Consider the following 17,253-nt stretch of genomic DNA (forward strand, 5'->3'; position numbering starts at 1 on the left):
CTGGTCACTCCTGGCAGTGCTCGGGGGAACAGGGACTTCCCCAGTGCCTGCTGATCCCCCCTGACTAGTTTGTAACAGGCCACTAGATCCCCCCTCAGCCTTCTCTTCTGGAGGCTGAACAGGTTCAGGTCCCGTAGCCTCTCCTCATAAGGCCTGCCCTGCTGCCCCCTGATCATACAAGTGGCCCGCGTCCGGACCCTCTCCATGTTGTCCACATCCCTCTTGAAGTGTGGCGCCCAGAACTGGATGCAGTACTCCAGCTGTGGCCTGACCAGTGCCGCATAGAGGGGGAGGATCACCTCCTTGGACCTGCTCGAGATGCATCTGTGGATGCATGACAAGGTACGGTTGGCCTTCCTGACTGCTTCCCAACACTGCCAGCCCATGTTCATCTTGGAGTCAATGATGATTCCAAGATCCTTTTCTGCCTCTGTACTGACAAGAGGGGAGTTCCCCAACCTGTAGGTATGGTGCCGGTTGTTCCTCCCCAGGTGCATCACTTTGGGTGATGACCTTTGGGGGGTGGGGGGAGTCCTGGATGGGAAGACCAGTGGTATAGGAGCACAAATCCTGTACAGTATGTAATTCAGCTAAGGGAGAGGCTCTGAAGTTAGCTCGGCACCCCCCTGCAGTCTTCCTGGTCAGGAGTTCCTCATCCCCTAGCTTGAAAGGCTGGATTCCCTGGCTTGGCTGAGCTCCAGGCTCATTCCACTCAAGCCCTGTCCACCTTTGATCAGGTGCCCTGTCAGAAGCAGCACAGAAGGAGGCCCTAAACAATCTCAGAGGGGTCCAAGAGTTGCAAATGGCCACCTATGTTCAAGGAACCCGGATGAGGAACTTCCAAGTTGGAGACCAGATACTAGTCTCGCTTCCTGACCAAGATCCAAAGTTGCTCGTACCCAACTTTGCAGAGTGAGTGGTATCTTGACAGAGCTCACATGAATCAGAGCCCCAGTCAAGGAGAAATGGACCCCAGAGGCAGAAAGTGGCTTCTAAGAAATAGAGGGTGCTCTGTCAGTCTCCTCTTTTGTATACACCAGATTTTAATAAACCACTTGTGCTACAAATAGATGCACTAAATGTGGCTATTGGCACAGTCTTAACACAGAGAGACACGAAGAATTCTCAGTGGTACACATACGTGGGAAACTACAGCCCCAAGACTTATGCCACAATAGCGAAAGAATGTTTGGCAATTTTAAGTGGGTGATAGAAATGCTCAGATATTATTTGTTAGGATGCCAATTCACACTAATTGCAGACCATACCCTGTTACACTGGCACCACAATATGAAGACTAACAATACAAGATTGATGAGGTTGACCCTCAGTCTACAACCATATTACTTCTCAATAGAACATCTGCGGGGGACTTGGAATGTGGGTGCCGACTTCTTCTCAATGAGATATGGGTCAGAGGAGGATTTAAAAAGGAGTTTAACCCCCCAGGGAAGGGGGGGTTTCTAATGCAGACCCCTTACCCTGTTACAGAAAAGCAAAATGGCCCCTTTAAGCAAGGGTTTTTTTGTGAACCAGACAAAGGCAGCTGGCAAGGCTGGGGTTAATAAACAGCCCCGGGGTGGGTCAGTTGACAGGGCACCTGATCAAAGGTGGGCAGGGCTTGAGGCACATACATACTGGGAGTTCAGCCCTGCAAGCCAGGGGGTGAGTAACTTCTGGCCAGGAAGACGGGGTGGCGTGCTAGGCGGACTTCAGAGCTGCTCTAAGGACTGCCAGCAGAATACTGGTTCCTTATGAAGGAATACAACCCTGGGTAAGGGCCTTGCTGCAAGACAGTGGACTATTGTGGTCATTTGCTATACCTAAAGCAGGTTAAGTTTGTTACAGCTGGTGTGCTTTCTCCCTTTGAGTTCAACTGGTGGTTTGTGGAAAAGACTAAGGGGCAGTTTTGAAGGTCCCATTAGTGCCTAGGAGGCCTGTGCCTGGAAGGGGTGGAGGCGGGGGCCAAGGCGGCAGCGAAAGCCAGAATGGGCTCAGTGCCTGAAAGGGTCTAAGACAGGGCCAGGGACCCGAAGCCTGCCAAGGACAGAACCAGTGCCTGCAAAGGGTAGAAACCACGGAGCCCATGCCCACAAGGGTTGAGAACTGGGGCCAGGGGCCCAAAGCCTGAGGAGGGCTAAGCCAGATCCCAATAGTTTGAGACTTGGGCTGGAGCCTAGAAGCTGGATTGAACAGAGTGGATCTGAGCTAAGTCAGCCACAAGGGAAAAGGGGCAGAAGCCAAGTGGGCTAAGGTCCTAACAAGGGAGACTGTCTGGAGAGGTAACATCTGCGAGGCAGGGGCATGGTGTTAAGGGGTGGTTTGGAGCCATGTAATAAGCTCCTAAGGCAATGGGTACCTTGGCACACACAGGCCAGGAAGGCCCAACTACAGACAGACTGGGTTTGGGTTAGTGGTGCCTGGTAGGGGATCCACTGGTGAAAGAAGAATAAGGACTGTTTCTAGGATGAAAAGGCATCTTCCCTTTCTTAATTTAACAATTACATCAAGGCATGGCAGGAGGGAAGGTACCAAACTGATACCAGCAGCAGCATGGAGATCTCTGCAGATTTCAGCATCCACAGGCAGTAATTACACTGCTTGTTGGCTGTGCTGTAGCCTACTGGTTATAGCTCATACTCGGGTGGGGGGAGATAGGAGTTCAAGACCTGTCTCCACCTGAGGAGCTTAAGCCCCTATGTCACCTTTTACAGTGAATGGGCCCTTATTAACTTACTGTGAAAGTGCTGAGTGCATCTTCCTGGCAAGGGAGAAACACTTTTCTTATCACTACTGCCAGAACTGCTTGTGTATCCTCTGTTGGACAGTCACTTACTAAAGTACAGAAATAGCCTTGCAGCAGGGATCAGCACACAGGACTGTCCCCTCTTGGGTGATAACCATGTTACAATCAGGTTCCCTCTCACATGGTCTCTTTCTGACCCCATGAATCTTGCACTTCTGGTTGCCTTGCCCAGTGGCCTAGCTTCAAGAGCAGAAATGAAGGGGGCCCTCACACAGTTGATCCTGTAGGCTGGGGGTTATGGTGCTCTCCTAGGAGTTGGGGGATGTAGTGTTGGGTCCCCTCAGGCTGAGAAGGACCTAAAACAAGAACTCTCCTTTATGGGGGTGTGCTCTGACTACTAGGCAATGGTGCCAAAAGTGGGCCCTGCCACCATCACTCGTGCACAAGAAAGCTGCTTTGGGCACTGTGCTCTGCAGGAGCAAGGCTGCTGGCACTGGTAACCGGGCATTGTGCATGCTCTGTGGATACCTAATGGACTAAGGGGCAGGCAGAGGCGAGCTGCAAGCTGGGTTTCAGCAGAGAGTAGGCAGTCTAGACACCAGGGTGCTTGGTCTGGATCACTTACAAGTGACTGTAGCAGCCTCAGGCTATACCTGCAGGGAACTTTTCAGGACAAAAGGGAGATGCCTCCTAAATGTAGGTGCCTTGGTGGTTTTGTGGCTGCCGAAGCAAGGTCAATCTGTGTCACTTTTTGTGACTCAGGCTCCTCAGCTCCACCTAAGTCCTGCTTAGGCATCTATAATCACAATTTGGATCTGGGCCTGGCCTTTGGGGCTTCATGCAGTCTTCATGGCCCAAGAGATAAAATAATAATTAACAACAGGGAATGCTTCACCACTTCCAGGAGGTTACGAATATAAAATTATGCTTCATTAACTAGTAACCTCAACAGGGCACCATTAGGTCTCACTCCTCCAACTGCTCACACAAGAGAGCAGAGCCAGGCTGATGGCCCCAAGGGGATCTGAAGCTAACTTGTTTTTTATTTGTGGGTTGCAGACTTCTTACCTGGTCACACACAGGTAACTGATACATTGTTTCACAGGCTTGTGAACAGAGTACAGGCGTGTGCATGGAAACTGCTCCTCCCGGCATTCTGGAAGCACATACAAACACAGATGCAAACTGTTGCCAAAGGCAGTTGTGGTCAGTCTGAGGTGAATACAGGGTCCCCAAGAACTGGACACCAGCTATCAATTCAGTTTGCAAAGACCTTGTAACTTGGGCTGCATCAAAATTGCTGTTTATGTCAGTGCTCCACAAAGTTTTGGAGCTGTGGGCTCGATCAAACTGACTCGCGTCCCAGGCATCTGCTGCTACCATTTCTCACCACTGCTTAGCAGCACTGGTGTGCAAACTCCCCTTCTGCTTGGCCAAAGCAGCCCCAGTATGTAAATACCTCCCCACACCACTGGACTGCTATGCAGTGCCAGCATGCAAAGCCCTCCTAGCTGCAGCAACACCTATGTGCAACCCTCTTCTCTACTCCTTGATCCCTGGCTATGGCACAGCTGCCGCATGCATAGCAATCATCTCTACCCTCCACTGCAGCGTAGGACAGGCTATGGTGCAGCATGGACAAAGTCACCTGACTCTGTGAGCCAGATCCTTATCTAGCCCACAGCCTAGGTGATGAAAGGTTGCATACCCAGCTCCCTGATACCTGTGAGAGACTGGGGTTCTTTAGAGAGAGGAAAGGAGAGGGACATTTTTATTCCTCCTGGATCCCCATGGAGAAGCAAGGGAACATTCTTGACTCTGGGGAACTGAGCTTGACTAAACCAGTGGAATTCCCTGATGCAGGATTGACACTATTCAGGGAGTGGAGAATGATTCAGAATGGACCTACTGTACAAATAGTTTTAGAAATAAAATTTTCTGGCATGTTATTTAAAATGCAAGTTTGCAGAGGGCGTGAAGTCACAGTGCTTCAGGACACAAACCAACCACTTGTCCCTTGAGGTGAGGAAGAAAATCCCCCTCACTCTATACCATAACTCTGTTCTGGTCTGATCCAGTCTGAGAGTTAGTAGCTTCCCCTTGATTTAGGGCTGGATGGGATTTGATGCCAGACAGCTGAAAGGCTCCATGTCATATATTTGATGCCCCAGGCCAGTCAGCACCCCTGACTTGAGGCCTAAGATTAAATTAATTCATTAACAAGGGATTGCCTCCCCCCACCCCACATCCCTTTAACCCCAGGACTGGACAGAAGGAGGCGATAAATGAACAGAAGGGGCCAATCAGAGGCAAGCAGAAAAACAAAACCTACCTTGTACCCCTGTCACACTGTCAGTGTCAGCCAGAACTAGAAAAAGACAAAGGATTTGCAGAGTTTGGCTCTCTGCCATAGTTCCCCCACACCAAGGATCTGCCAGGGGCCCTGCACATCAAGGAGGGCAGTAGGCAGGAGGGGCCAAGGAGGCACAAATAACAAAACTGAACATACCTTGCGGCTTTGTTGGGGTCTCAAAGTTAGCTTGAAATAGAAATAAGACATTTGCATAGTTAGGGGTTATTTGCCATCAGTCCCAAAGAAAAAGTGAGCAGAAGGGAATCTCAAGTGGGGTAGCCTTCAAACCAAGGGGCAGCACTACCTCTGACCGTGCAGCGTCCTAGTAATGTCCTATGGTACTGGCCCTGGTATTCCCCAAGTACAGAGCAAAGGTTGGTTAATGCTCCTTCAAAACTTGGGGCACCTTGGACCCTGATAAAACAGTACCTTGTGGAGTCTGCCTTAGGTATTCACTCAGAGATGCATCAAAAGGGAGCTCAAATGCCTTGTGAGAGATGGCTTGCCATAAGTACTGCTATGAGAACTGAGGTCATCTTATTCCCCTGCCCTGGTGTCAAACAGCCACCAGTGCTATCAACAGCCAGGGCCACAGACCAACGGTGAGCACAAGGAGAGGAGAATCTCTGGGGCAGCAGTTCACAACCAGGGTGCTGTGAGATCCTTTTGGGGGTGCCACAAGGTGCTGTGGAACATTAGCACCGTTAGATATGGAAAAAAATCTATGCATGATTCACAAGACAAACTTAGAGATTTTCATTGGAATCTAGTGTCAAAACTATTCTACCCTGCTTTGGTCTTTCTGAGTTTTTGGCAACAGAGTAATTGCTCTATTATTTTTCTGTAGTCAACAAGCAAGTGAAAGCTAAGAGTTGGCATTTTCTGAGGGGTGCCTTGAGCCCAACAAGGTTGAAAACCACTGCTTTAGGGAGCTGCAGAAGGAGCAAGGGGCTGAGCCTGGCAAAGGGAGACTCTGAGCATGGGGAGGAGGGGAAAGCTGGGTGTCTTGCAGCTGGGATGGGATGAGAAGTCAGAGGAGGCCCTGAGCTGCCCTGCTTTAATAAGAGGAGTGAACTCACCAGGACTAACTGTCGGAGATCCTGGATACAACCCAGCTGGAAAAGGAAAGACAGTTTTGCTTTGAGCCTTTGCTCCCCTACAGAGCTGGCCGCAGTTGGATGGTAGGGCCCCAGGCCAATCCAGTGGATTCGCATACTCTGTGTCCCTCCCCTCTCCCACCAGTTCTCTAGGGGCTGGCCTTGGCAGTGCATGCTGCCCACCTCACCGAGCCAGTGTTGATCCAGCTTCACCCCACATCCCTCTGTGTTACTCATTCTTTGGCCCCCACCTATGAAGCTTTTCCTCCAGGAATTCATGTCTCTCTCTCCTCCCTGGCTGCTAATCACAGCCTCCCATTGTCTTTTTTTTAATTTTGTGTCTTCGGACAAATCATCCAAATCAGTTCTGAATTCTGTTGACTGAGCAGAGCTCAATCATTCAAGTCTATGTAGTGCTACCACCAGCAAGTATCCTCGCTCCCAGACTCTTCTGGGGCTTCAGATACTCCAAAATTCAAGGCAGGCATCCTACATGCAAGCCCCAAGCCCAGAGGCCTTGGAGTTCAGGTGTCTCCTAGTCTTACTTGCCTCTAGCCAAAAGGCTGAAGGAGCAACATAGAGGGAAAGCCTGAGAGCAATTCCCCCTAACCATAAATTGCATAGCCTATATATCCTTGCATTTGGAGGCATTTGTAGACTCTCACAGGGGTCAGCCTGCCTGCAGTGCCTCACACTGTCCTTGCTCTACCCCAAAGTGACCGCTAGTTGTCAGCAAACGCACACTAGTAATCTGTGTCACCACAGCCCACGTGCCAGTGAGTCCAGCCAAATCCTGCCTCTGTTCTGCTGCCCTTCTTCCCTGCAGTGGTCCCCTGCTCAAACCTCACTTTTAATTGCTCCCTATCTCACCCTCCCCCAGGAGGTCAGGATGTCCTGTGTACATTGTCTAGATCAAGCACCAAATGGCATCCTCCCAGGAAACCACCCCAAACACGTCCTCCTTGTGAGGAACACAGTGAGAGCAGCTATCCAGAGCTGCAATGTAATGGCCTCTATGGAGGCACTGAGGGGAAAGGAGGCTCTGAAGGGTCATACAGCTGGGAACAACAACAAGCCAGGAATGAGAGGCTCTGAACCCTCCCTGCTTTGCTCAGAGAGATGAACTCACTAGATCTTGCAGTGGAGGGTCCTTGCTCATCTGCCTCTGGAAAAAAGAGAGAAAGCTGTAAATGATCCTGTTAGTCTCCTACTGAGTTAGCTATGGCAGGGTCTTGAGAGAGTGCTAATGACTCAGTAAGACTTGTGGTGTATCATTGTCCAGTCTCAATGACTGGGCTGGCATCTTCTAGTCCAGTGGTTCTCAACCTTTTTTGTACCAGGACCCATTTGTAAATGTTGATGGCCAGTCTCAACCCAGTGCCCCTCACTCCCAACCTACTGCCCCCAGGCTCCAGCTCCCCAGTGTGTGGGGCAGGGAGTGGGTGTATGGGACTTTGCGGGGGTGGGGACAAGCAGCCCCTTGCGGGTTGGAACTCTGCCAGCCTGCAAGGGGAAATACACAATTTCCCACATTTTTGACTTTTAAAGGAGTATCCATTTTTAAAGTTTGCTTATCTATTTTTAACATTTGTTCATGACCCTTTCATATATTCTTGTGGCCCACTTTTGGGCTGTGACCCCACTGGTTGAGAAATGGCAGGGTACATGCTGCACTGAGTCTTAGGTACAAAACTGCACTGAACTCTGGACCCAGCTACCAACTTCCCAGCTTTGAGCTACCTTGGGTGGCCAGATTACAGACAACCTCAGGTTCAGGAGCCCACGCTGCTGCAGCATGCCCTTCAGAGTCATACAGGGGACTGCTCCCTAGCCTAGGTTGTTAGCCACTGGAATTCCCCTCCAGAGCAAAACAGATTGCCAGGCAAGGGGCAACAAGTGGCAGCAAAGTACTACCACTTCTTTGCTCTACCCCAGGGGTTTTCAACCTTTTTGGATCAGTGTACCCCCAGCGGCCAGATGTGGAGCCGTGTACCCCTGGTGGCTAGACACGGACTGGGGAGTGGGGGGTGACCGGACATGGGACTGGGGCTGGGCAGGGAACACAGCTGGATGTGCACGGGATAGTGCGTGGTGACACTCTGTCCCCACCCACCCACACATACCCCCTTGGGCTATCTCAGGTACCCCTGCTCTACCCAAAATTTTCACAGCCCTGTTACAGAACAGATTCAAAGTTTCACAGCCCTGTATCAGCCAAGCAGCCTCCAAGGCAGCCCCAGGCAGAGTGCATTGCAGGAATGCTGCAGTGAGTTCACCATGGGGCAGATGGCTGAGGGGAAGGCCTGCCACCTGAGGGAGAAGGCATGGTCATGGAGCTCCCTGTGTTTCCACAGCACTGTACAAGCACAACTTCAGGTATTCTCTTGCCTCTTTTGGCAGGTATGTCCCTATCATCATCCTACTGTAAGTATGGGGAAACTGAGGCACAGAGTTATATGACGACTTGCCCAAAACTCCAGGGCAAGTCAGTAGCCAAACCAGGGACAGGCTCTGGGTCTCCATAGTTCAGCGTGATTCCACCACTAGTTCATTCTGTCCCCAGCAACATGTCCCTGCTCTGCACAATTGGGCTTCACTGAAGCAACAGTTTGGTTCCCCTAACTTCTGGATTTTAGAGAGTGACTCTGATCTATCAACACCCTGCCCAGCTGCGCCTCTGACTGCACCCTCCTAGCCTTGCCCCTCCAGGCCATGTCTGTCTCTTGAAGTTTCTACCTCCTTCTCTGAGATCTGGCCTTTGGTTTGTGCCTACTCACCTACAGCTATTGTCCAGCTCACCTCCTGTCACCTCTTCTTTAGCTCTCTGACAGGCCTGTCATCCCTCTCCCATCCATTCAGACTCCAGCCACAAAGGGCATGGTATGCCATCTTTACTACACCCCCCCCAGCTTTTCAGATCCCTCCTGTGGTTCCTGAATCAAATCAGAATCATGTCCTTGCCATTACAGGCCTGTCAAAGTGCTGCCTCATCCTCTGTAAATGCCTTTGTCTCTTCCTGTATTCTTTTAGTTGTCCAGGACACCAGCCTCACCACCCTTTTTAGGCACCTCTCCATCTTGCATTTCTGTAACTTCTTCTAGGCCACCCCATCCACCAGGAACTTCCTTCCTCAGTTAATCCATAAAACTGTTACCTTTTCCTCTCCTGAGTTCCTGCTTGGCACTCACTTCCACCGTCACAAACTGTCAGATGACAGTCACTACTCATGCAGGGATTTAAAATAATGAAAAGGTTAAAGATCAGACAGAGCTTGGGCAAACCCATCAGGCTGGTGTGTTTAGGACAGTGGCTCCCAACCTTAGGTTGTGACCCAAATCAAGGTTGTGGGAGGTCTGCCCCTCCCGCCTGTGGGGCTGCTGCCCCCTGCAAGCCCAGCCCAGCCCAGGCTCTGCTGGTGCCACCAGGCATAACTGAGTCGGTGGTGGGGGTCGTGACCCGGATTTGGAGTCACAGCAAAAGAAGTTTGGGAGCCACTGGTTTAGGGCATGTCAAGTTCTGTAGCCAATGCACACATGTGAGTGATGGGGCCAGCATCACGTTCAGCAGCCTTGGGCTTCCCAGCCCAAATGGACAGGTGCTACTTTACAGCTGAGTCAATGGAGGGTGGCCCCCCAGCATAAGGCTCAAATTCACACTTCTGGATTGGTAGCATAGCGTTTTACCTTCTCATCCATCACATCTCATATCATAATACACCTAGTGACTCCGAACAGACTAGTTGCACACAGGGCCAGTCCATGTAACTGCTATTGCTGCAGCACCTATGTCTTTCCTACCCTTTTCCCTCTATTTATGACACAGGTTTGTGGTGTCTGTAAGCTTTTTAGGCAAGGACTGTCTCTTACCCCATGCATGTACAGCACCTAGCACATAGGAACAGTGATCTCAATGTCCATGTAATTAAAAATAGCAGCCCTGTTTGGAGTGGATGCTAGAAGCTGTATGATGCTGTGGAGCCAAGCTTCATGGCAGCTGAGGCCAGGAAATAGAATGCCATTTGCAGAGAGCGAGAATATTGACCAAGACACTGGGACCAAAGAACCTATTCCTGAATGAAGATCCCTGGGGTTTAACCCCGTTATAAGCTTCACCCAAAAGGAAGCACCTCTGATACCGAAGGGCTTCCTACGAGCATGAAGGAGTACTAGGGTGCTTCCCACTGAGCAGCCAGCACCCAGATTCTCCAATGCTCGGGACCAGCCAGGCCCAATCTCTAATAAGCCTGCAGCTTGACTGCGTGTAATTACAATGCATCTCCCTCCACCACATGACCCACACACTCCTGTATGTGCGTGCACACCATTTACACACTCCTGTATGTGCGTGCACACCATTTATGGCAGACCAGACAGCAAGACTTACTGACTGTTGGGAGTGTTGGTTCTGTATCTTGTCCATTGACTACTTGTGGAAACCAGTCTGCAAGAGAAGAGGGGACAGGGCAGAGGTCAGAGCATAGGATTTGCATAGGCTAGAACACTTTTTTTTTAACGTTTTTCATTTGCAGACCCCTAACATTTTTTGCAAAGAGGTGCAAATTTGTAAATTTTGCAAATTTTTAAGTTTTGAATGGTGGTGCAGACCACTTTGAATTGTAAGGAGGGTATTCAAATACTTTTGATTGATCATAGTCATCTTTCACATACCCCTTAAACATAGTCTGCGGACCCCCAAGAGTATGTGGACCACAGGTTGAAGACCACTGGGCTAGAAACATTTATGAAATAGTTGGAGCTGGTGTATGGTGTATGCCACTACCCTCTACTGGAGGCGAGGAGAACCACTCAGCGCTATGGATTGTTTGTTCTTTGCAGATTCTTGGAGTGAGCAGATCTGGACGCTGCTCCTGCTGAACCTGTGAACATCTGAGGTGGCAGTGTGGCCTGGAGGGACACTAGCAAGCACTCCCCAGCCACACGGGCCTAGTGGCATGCTCCAAACCTGGAAATACAGTGGTGAGGCTGCTTCAGGAGGCATCTCCAGCAGCCACTCTCAAACACTGGACATTGAGGGCTTGTGAGTGGCTGCAGAGGGATGTCCCAGCACATCTTCTCCAGCTGAATTTCAGGTGGGACTGGCATGGGGGTGGCCCTAGCTGGGGCCACTGCTACCACTGTAGCACTGCCTCTGACAGGCACTCTTGAGGAGAAGCCATATACTCCTTTGTGGTTGGGCTTGTTCACAGATTCTGAACTTCTCCAGGACCCATCTGAGGACTTGGTTGCATTTTACACACATTAACAAATTGCATGCCACAGTCCTCTCTTAGGCAGGTCAGGATCAAGCTACAGAAGAGGCAGTAAGGTATAGGCAGAGGATGTGACTTCCCAAGCCACAGAACAAGCCATTAGCTGTTCAGGCAAGTGCAGTCTGCAGGTGGCTAGCCTTTCCCTCTGTGTAGGGACTCCCATGGTCCCACTTACCCCCTCCCTTGGCATATTGCATAGTGAGAATGATGGAGGCTGACTGTGCATCCAGTGACACGGAGATGGAACTGAAATAGAGTTACCCTCGTTGCTTTTCAGAATGGAAAGGGTGAGATTGGTACTGCCTCAGGCAGTCAGAAATGGGAAAAGATTTTCTTCTTAGTATAGGAAGAAGAACATGTCTGCATCATTGCACTGGGAAAAGGACACAGTTGGCAGGAAAAGGCTGGGAAGTGTTGCAATAGCCCACTGTAGAGGGTACCTTGATGATCCTGTCTTTGCCTCTGGCCTGCCTCTAGCTAGCAACTGGGGGCTTTGCATGTGTGAGGACTACAGAACTAGGTCTGTAAAACCCTCTTTAAGTCCCAATACAATAGCAGTTATTTGTATCTTGCAAGGAAACACTTGTACCCTGGCCACAGCTCTACTCAACAACATTACAGGGCACCTCCACATGTGCCTGACACCTCTGATACATGCTGCAGCCTCGATAAATCAACTTTTCTGAAGCATGCTAATTAGCACACTCCAGCAGCCTTGGCATCTCATGTATTCAGTGTCCCTGCACTTCAAAATTGCATCTTTAACTAAAGCTCATCAAACAAAATTTAGTTAAAGCACCCCCAGTATCCCTTTTGGAGCATGGGACACTGAATACACAAGAGCAGCTCCTGAAAGCCGCTTCAATTAAAGCTTCCCCTTCCCCCCACATGTAAAGACCCTGTACAGAGTCCAGATATTCCAGGTCCTTCATTTCCTAGTCTGTCCCTGTGTCCATGGAAAAACTGGGGTTGTAGCCTTTCTGCTTTCTTTGTGATGTGAAAGGAAGACCTGAATCTCTAAATGTTTTTATATTTTTTGTTGTTGTTTTTTTTTAAATTTTGCTTATTTTTCATTAAGAATTCAGGACTTTTCTCACCTGTTCTTCCAAAAGACCCTAAGGAAGGGGTGTCAAACATCTGGCCTGGAGAGGTAGGTCATCCACCCCACAGGGCTTCTAAAAGGCAGAACCACTCACCTCCATGGGCCAGATTTGGCTGAAGAGCTTGTTGCCATGGGTGCCAGGGCCCCTTTAAGGGTGGTGTTAATCCCTGCTGTTCCAGCACAGCTCCAGAACCCAGGGAGTCACTTGACTCCTTCCTCCCCCCTTATTCTTTGCTTAAAATGGAGATTTTAGTCACCCCAAAATCAGCACTAGAGGAAAGTGGGGGGGGGGGGAATGGCAGCAATGTGAACTCTCTGGTTCTGGAGCTGTCTCTGGCAGCTTCAGGGATTACTGTCCATGGGTCCTCCAGCCTGCAAGAAGCCCTGTTATCTAGGTCTGATCCAGAAGAAGCCCCACAGTCACAATCTAGTCCACAGGACCCAATAAGTCTGATGGCCTGGCTCTAAGGACATCTGGTGTGGATGTAAAATCACTGAGACCCCTGAGCAACTGAGAAGGGCAGGGACTTTGTATTAGGCTATTTAAATCCCTTTGGTTTGGGATGCATAAGGCTGACAAAACGTTAGGAGCACATTGTTAAATCTGTTCCCAGTTCCAGAAGGTTCCTACTTGAATTCTCTAGATCTCCAACTAGCCCTTTAGCAAATCAGATCATTGCTTGGCACTCTGTAGTCATCTGTAGGTAAAAAAACCCCGAAAACCCAAAAATAAAAACCAAGCAGGAACAATCCCTTTCCTAACTCCTTTATGTATCACAAAAAAAGAAAAAAAGAAACAACCTTTTCCCCTTCCTATTTCTTAAACCACCACCCTTAAGAGCAACATCTGTGCGCTATGGATGCCTCTCCTCCCTGCACTGTGGCCACAAGCTTCGTGTCTTCTGTGGAGCCTGCTTATGGGACAAAGCACTATTTGGAGTAGGAACAGGACTGAGGTGCATCCAAGATCCACAGGTGTAATAGGGAAATTCTCCTCTGAAGGCCACCCTCTCAACACAAGCTGGGTACTCATGATGAGTGAGGAAAGGAGACCAGAAAGTAATAGATGTAGATGCAGCTGATGGTCTTCCCCCTACCTCCCCTTCCATTATCCAGTCCCTGGTTTTCTCCACCCTAGATGCAGCTCTCTCCTTTATAATGGAATTGTCCCTCGGTCTCTGCTCCAATCTCAGCAGTTAACGCTGCTCTTTGTGGCTGCCTTCTCCAAATTTGGTTTCTTCTGCAGATGTTAATCCTCCCTGAATTTATCACACAGGATAAGCCAGCACAGATACAAAGTCACCAGAAAAGGGGGCTGAAAAACTAGGCTTAATTGACCAATAAAACTGGGAACTCAGCATCTGGGAATTAAGAATGATGAGGAAGAAGCTTTGGAGGCTGAAGAATGCCAGGCATGACACTGTTATGAGAACAAGCTCCATGGACCATCTAGAGATGCTCTGCAGACTAGATCCAAGACACTGCCATAGGCAGCACCTGGCAGGCACTGGTTACCAAATGTTTCTGCTGCCCCTGTCAACTCCCATGGAGGATGCAGCATGCTCACCACAAAGCACATATTGCAGCTGACCCCCTCCCTAAAGACTGGCCCTAGACTCCAAGGGGCAGGGATGGATTCATGTACAGTCCTAGAGGGCCTGGGCCCATGACCCCCTGCAGCAGAAGACCCCACTGATGGAGCTCCCACCACTGCTGTTTTTCTACAGATGCAGCTCAGTCTGTTGGCTGCTGGATGATTTGTGCCATCATCGCCATACAGAGAAGGGGGCAATGCCAGCCCAGTCTTGCAGGGGGTGCTTCGTACTGGTTATTTTCTACTGTGGGTGGTGATCAAAGCAATCTTCTTTGGGCCCCATACTTCTTGGGCCCAGGGCCCCAAGAATTCTTAATCTGTCCCTGCCAAGGGGCACCTGTCCATATGAGAGGAAAACTCAGCCCATGTTATCAAGAGGGGCTCTCCACCGATTCCTCTCGGCGGGCCCCTCTACTAATTTCTATGCCTCCCACCTGGTGGGCAGAGTGGTAGCTACTTAGCAAAGTGGCCCTATCTTTCCTCCTGGCATGTCCCCACTGCTTACTCCTTGGACCTTATGAGGAAGGGAGAACTCTGGCCCTGCTCACTGCTTTCCAGGCTGTACTGCCTCACAATCCCTCCTCCCTTCCCTCTCCTCTTCTGCACTCTTCCCTTTTCCTCCCCTTCACTTTCCTTTGGAGGGTGTGGGTCTTCTCTTGTCCCACACAAGAGAAGGAGTGTGCGGGCAGTGGTCCCTGGGGAGTTTCCAAGGAGCAAGGAAAGCGGAAAGAGCCCTGAATTCACTTCCGGGGCCAGGGGGGATGGAGGGACACTCACCACCTGGGGGCACAGAAAGAGCTAGGATGCACAGCAGCACGCGGGCTCCCAGGGTCATCATCACTGCAGAACAGAAGAAGAGAAATCTGATGAAAGTCAAGCACAAGCCATGGGGAGGTCTATACCAGGTGGCATGGACACTCTTCTCACCCACTGACCACCTCAAACATGTGTGCCTTCTCATCCTCCCTCCCTCCAGCTATCTCCCACTATCTCTGCCTTCTCACATCCTCAGCTGCTGCCCAGGCACTTGGGATTGGACAGAGTGCTCTGTTTACCTTCTTTCTTTATCCTCCATCCTCCTTTCCTCTTTTTGTTTCCCTCCCACTTCTTTCTCTCTCTCCTAACCAGCCATCTAACCTTTCTCTTTTTCTTGCCTATGCTGTCATTTTATTAACAGGAGCCAAGAAAAAAGTTCTTAATCTTAACCCCCCCCCAAAAAAACCAAACAAACCCAAAAACAAAAAAACTTACTTGCTGGGCTAGCAAGGAAAGGGATGGGATCCCTGTCACTGAGTGCTGTCCACTGCCTCTGCTCCCTTCAGCTGCAGACGTTGTCTCTTCCTGCTTTGGCTGGTCCCCCATTTGGCCAGAGTGTAAGTCATAGGCAGCCACTCCCAGAAAACGTTCCACTGTTAGTCGTCTTCAAAATACAATTTTGAAGAAAAGTGGAGCCAAAGAGTAGGACTTGGTGTCATAATGCGGATGGAATGAGGGGGGAGTGAGCCGAAGAGGCCCACACCCTCATTCCAGAGTTTATTAGGATCCAGAGGGAGCCAGCTCCTCCCGCTCCCTCTGGACAGTCCAGCACCGGGCCGGGTTTCCAGTGCTTGTGTTAGACCCTTGTGTCCTGTTCCATGCTGCCCTCCAGTACAGACGTCTTTTCCTCCCTGCCTTTCCCTCCCTCTGGCCCTCCTCTCACTGCTCAGCTCTCCTTGCTGAGCTGCCTGCTCTTACCCATCCCCTCCATGTGCCTCTCTCACTGCCTGCCTATTGCTCTCTTGTATGTCAGAGGACTGCAAAGTACTCACCTGGATTTTCCTGACTGCAATTTAAATGTTATGTAAAAACTCCAAATTGCATAGAGATCCCAACGGTCATTCTCACCTGGCTGAAAGGGAACAGCCTTCCTGCAACCCACCAATATACCATTCTGTCCTAATTCTGGATTTAAAACTATAGATGAAGCTTAGAGCATCGGTTGCAACAATGTCCCAGGCTTTGCATGGTCTCAGGTAAAGAGAAACATCAGGGATCTGGGTTCTAATTAAACTACCTGCATTACACTCAGAGATGATTACCCTGCTGATTACTGGTCTAAAACCAGGGCAAAACACAGGCATGGGTGAACCAGGCAGCTACCTGAGGCCCAGACAGAAAGGGGGCCTGAAAATGGTAATTTTTTTTCGTTGTCTGATTTTTATTATCATTAGCTCTAGCAAAGGAGAGCCCAAGACTAAAAGTTCACCCAGGGCCACCAGGAGTCTCGGTACAGTGCTGCCTAAAACATATCCGTGTAGAAGCATGCGTCTGTCACCATTTCTCTATTTTCCTGTTGCGATCTCACTCTTTTTTCTTCCGCTTGCCTTTCCTCTTTCTGAACATATTTCTTCCCTTCCTTCTACAAACCTTTTTAAGGTCTGCTTTCATGCTTTTCCCTCCTCCTTCTTCCTCCTTTTTCTCCTTCCCTCATCTTTTCATGCCTGAATATCCCCACATGTAATATTTATTTCCACCACCTGGGGACCTGGGTGTATCATCCTTTAAGCTTAGCTTGTTGAGTGAGAGGGTGAATTATATTCACTCCCATTCGTATCTCCCAGGATTTCTGCTTCCAAGGACCCTGGCTGTGTGGCTTAGTTATTACAAACGGGCAGCAAGTGATGAGTCCAGGAGGAATTTCAGATCATTCAACTAACATAATTTAGCACACGAGCAGTGGGTGGGGACAGCCTGTAAACTATTGTCCTGACTGGATAGACTTGCATCACTGCTCTCTGCTCACACAGGACTGTCCTGAATGCTGCATCACAGACTCTGTACCATTATGGAGCTAATGTAGATTCTTCTTTAGTTCAAGCAGTCAGATCCTGGGTTTTTGGAATGGGAAGAATGAAACGTTGTCTTTGCAGCTGCATGACATTCCAAGCGGCCGAAGAGTGGAGCAAGGTGAAGTCTTAAGTGGCCACAGATGCGCTACAAGAGAAAAGCAAAAGACATGAGAAAACAGAACAGGGAGATAAAAGGAAAGAGAGAAAAAGCCCAGAACAGAGACAAACGATTTCCATGGCTCCCAGACAGATGGAGGTCCTGGC

General features: G+C 49.8%; 1 protein-coding gene across 2 annotated transcripts in view; it reads right to left on the bottom strand.

Moving 5' to 3' along the window:
• MFAP5 (microfibrillar associated protein 5) overlaps positions 1 to 15,631 on the bottom strand; it is a 24,285-nt gene extending 8,654 nt beyond the window's left edge. The window contains exons 1-8 of one of the 2 annotated variants that reach the window (XM_019516049.1): positions 15,413 to 15,629; positions 14,939 to 15,001; positions 10,580 to 10,636; positions 7,326 to 7,361; positions 6,179 to 6,214; positions 5,256 to 5,285; positions 5,079 to 5,114; positions 3,815 to 3,902 (exon numbers count right to left, since the gene is read on the bottom strand). In XM_019516049.1, coding sequence (XP_019371594.1) covers positions 3,815 to 3,902; positions 5,079 to 5,114; positions 5,256 to 5,285; positions 6,179 to 6,214; positions 7,326 to 7,361; positions 10,580 to 10,636; positions 14,939 to 15,001; position 15,413 — 347 coding nt within the window. In that variant the 5' untranslated portion in view covers positions 15,414 to 15,629. Of the gene's footprint in view, positions 1 to 3,814; positions 3,903 to 5,078; positions 5,115 to 5,255; positions 5,286 to 6,178; positions 6,215 to 7,325; positions 7,362 to 10,579; positions 10,637 to 14,938; positions 15,002 to 15,412 lie in introns of both variants that reach the window. The other variant, XM_019516050.1, reaches the window with a different exon arrangement.
• Between the last annotated feature and the right edge of the window lie 1,622 nt (positions 15,632 to 17,253).

This window comes from Gavialis gangeticus, unplaced genomic scaffold, assembly GCF_001723915.1.
Source record: "Gavialis gangeticus isolate Ggan-Ray unplaced genomic scaffold, GavGan_comp1, whole genome shotgun sequence".
Taxonomy (NCBI): domain Eukaryota; kingdom Metazoa; phylum Chordata; order Crocodylia; family Gavialidae; genus Gavialis; species Gavialis gangeticus.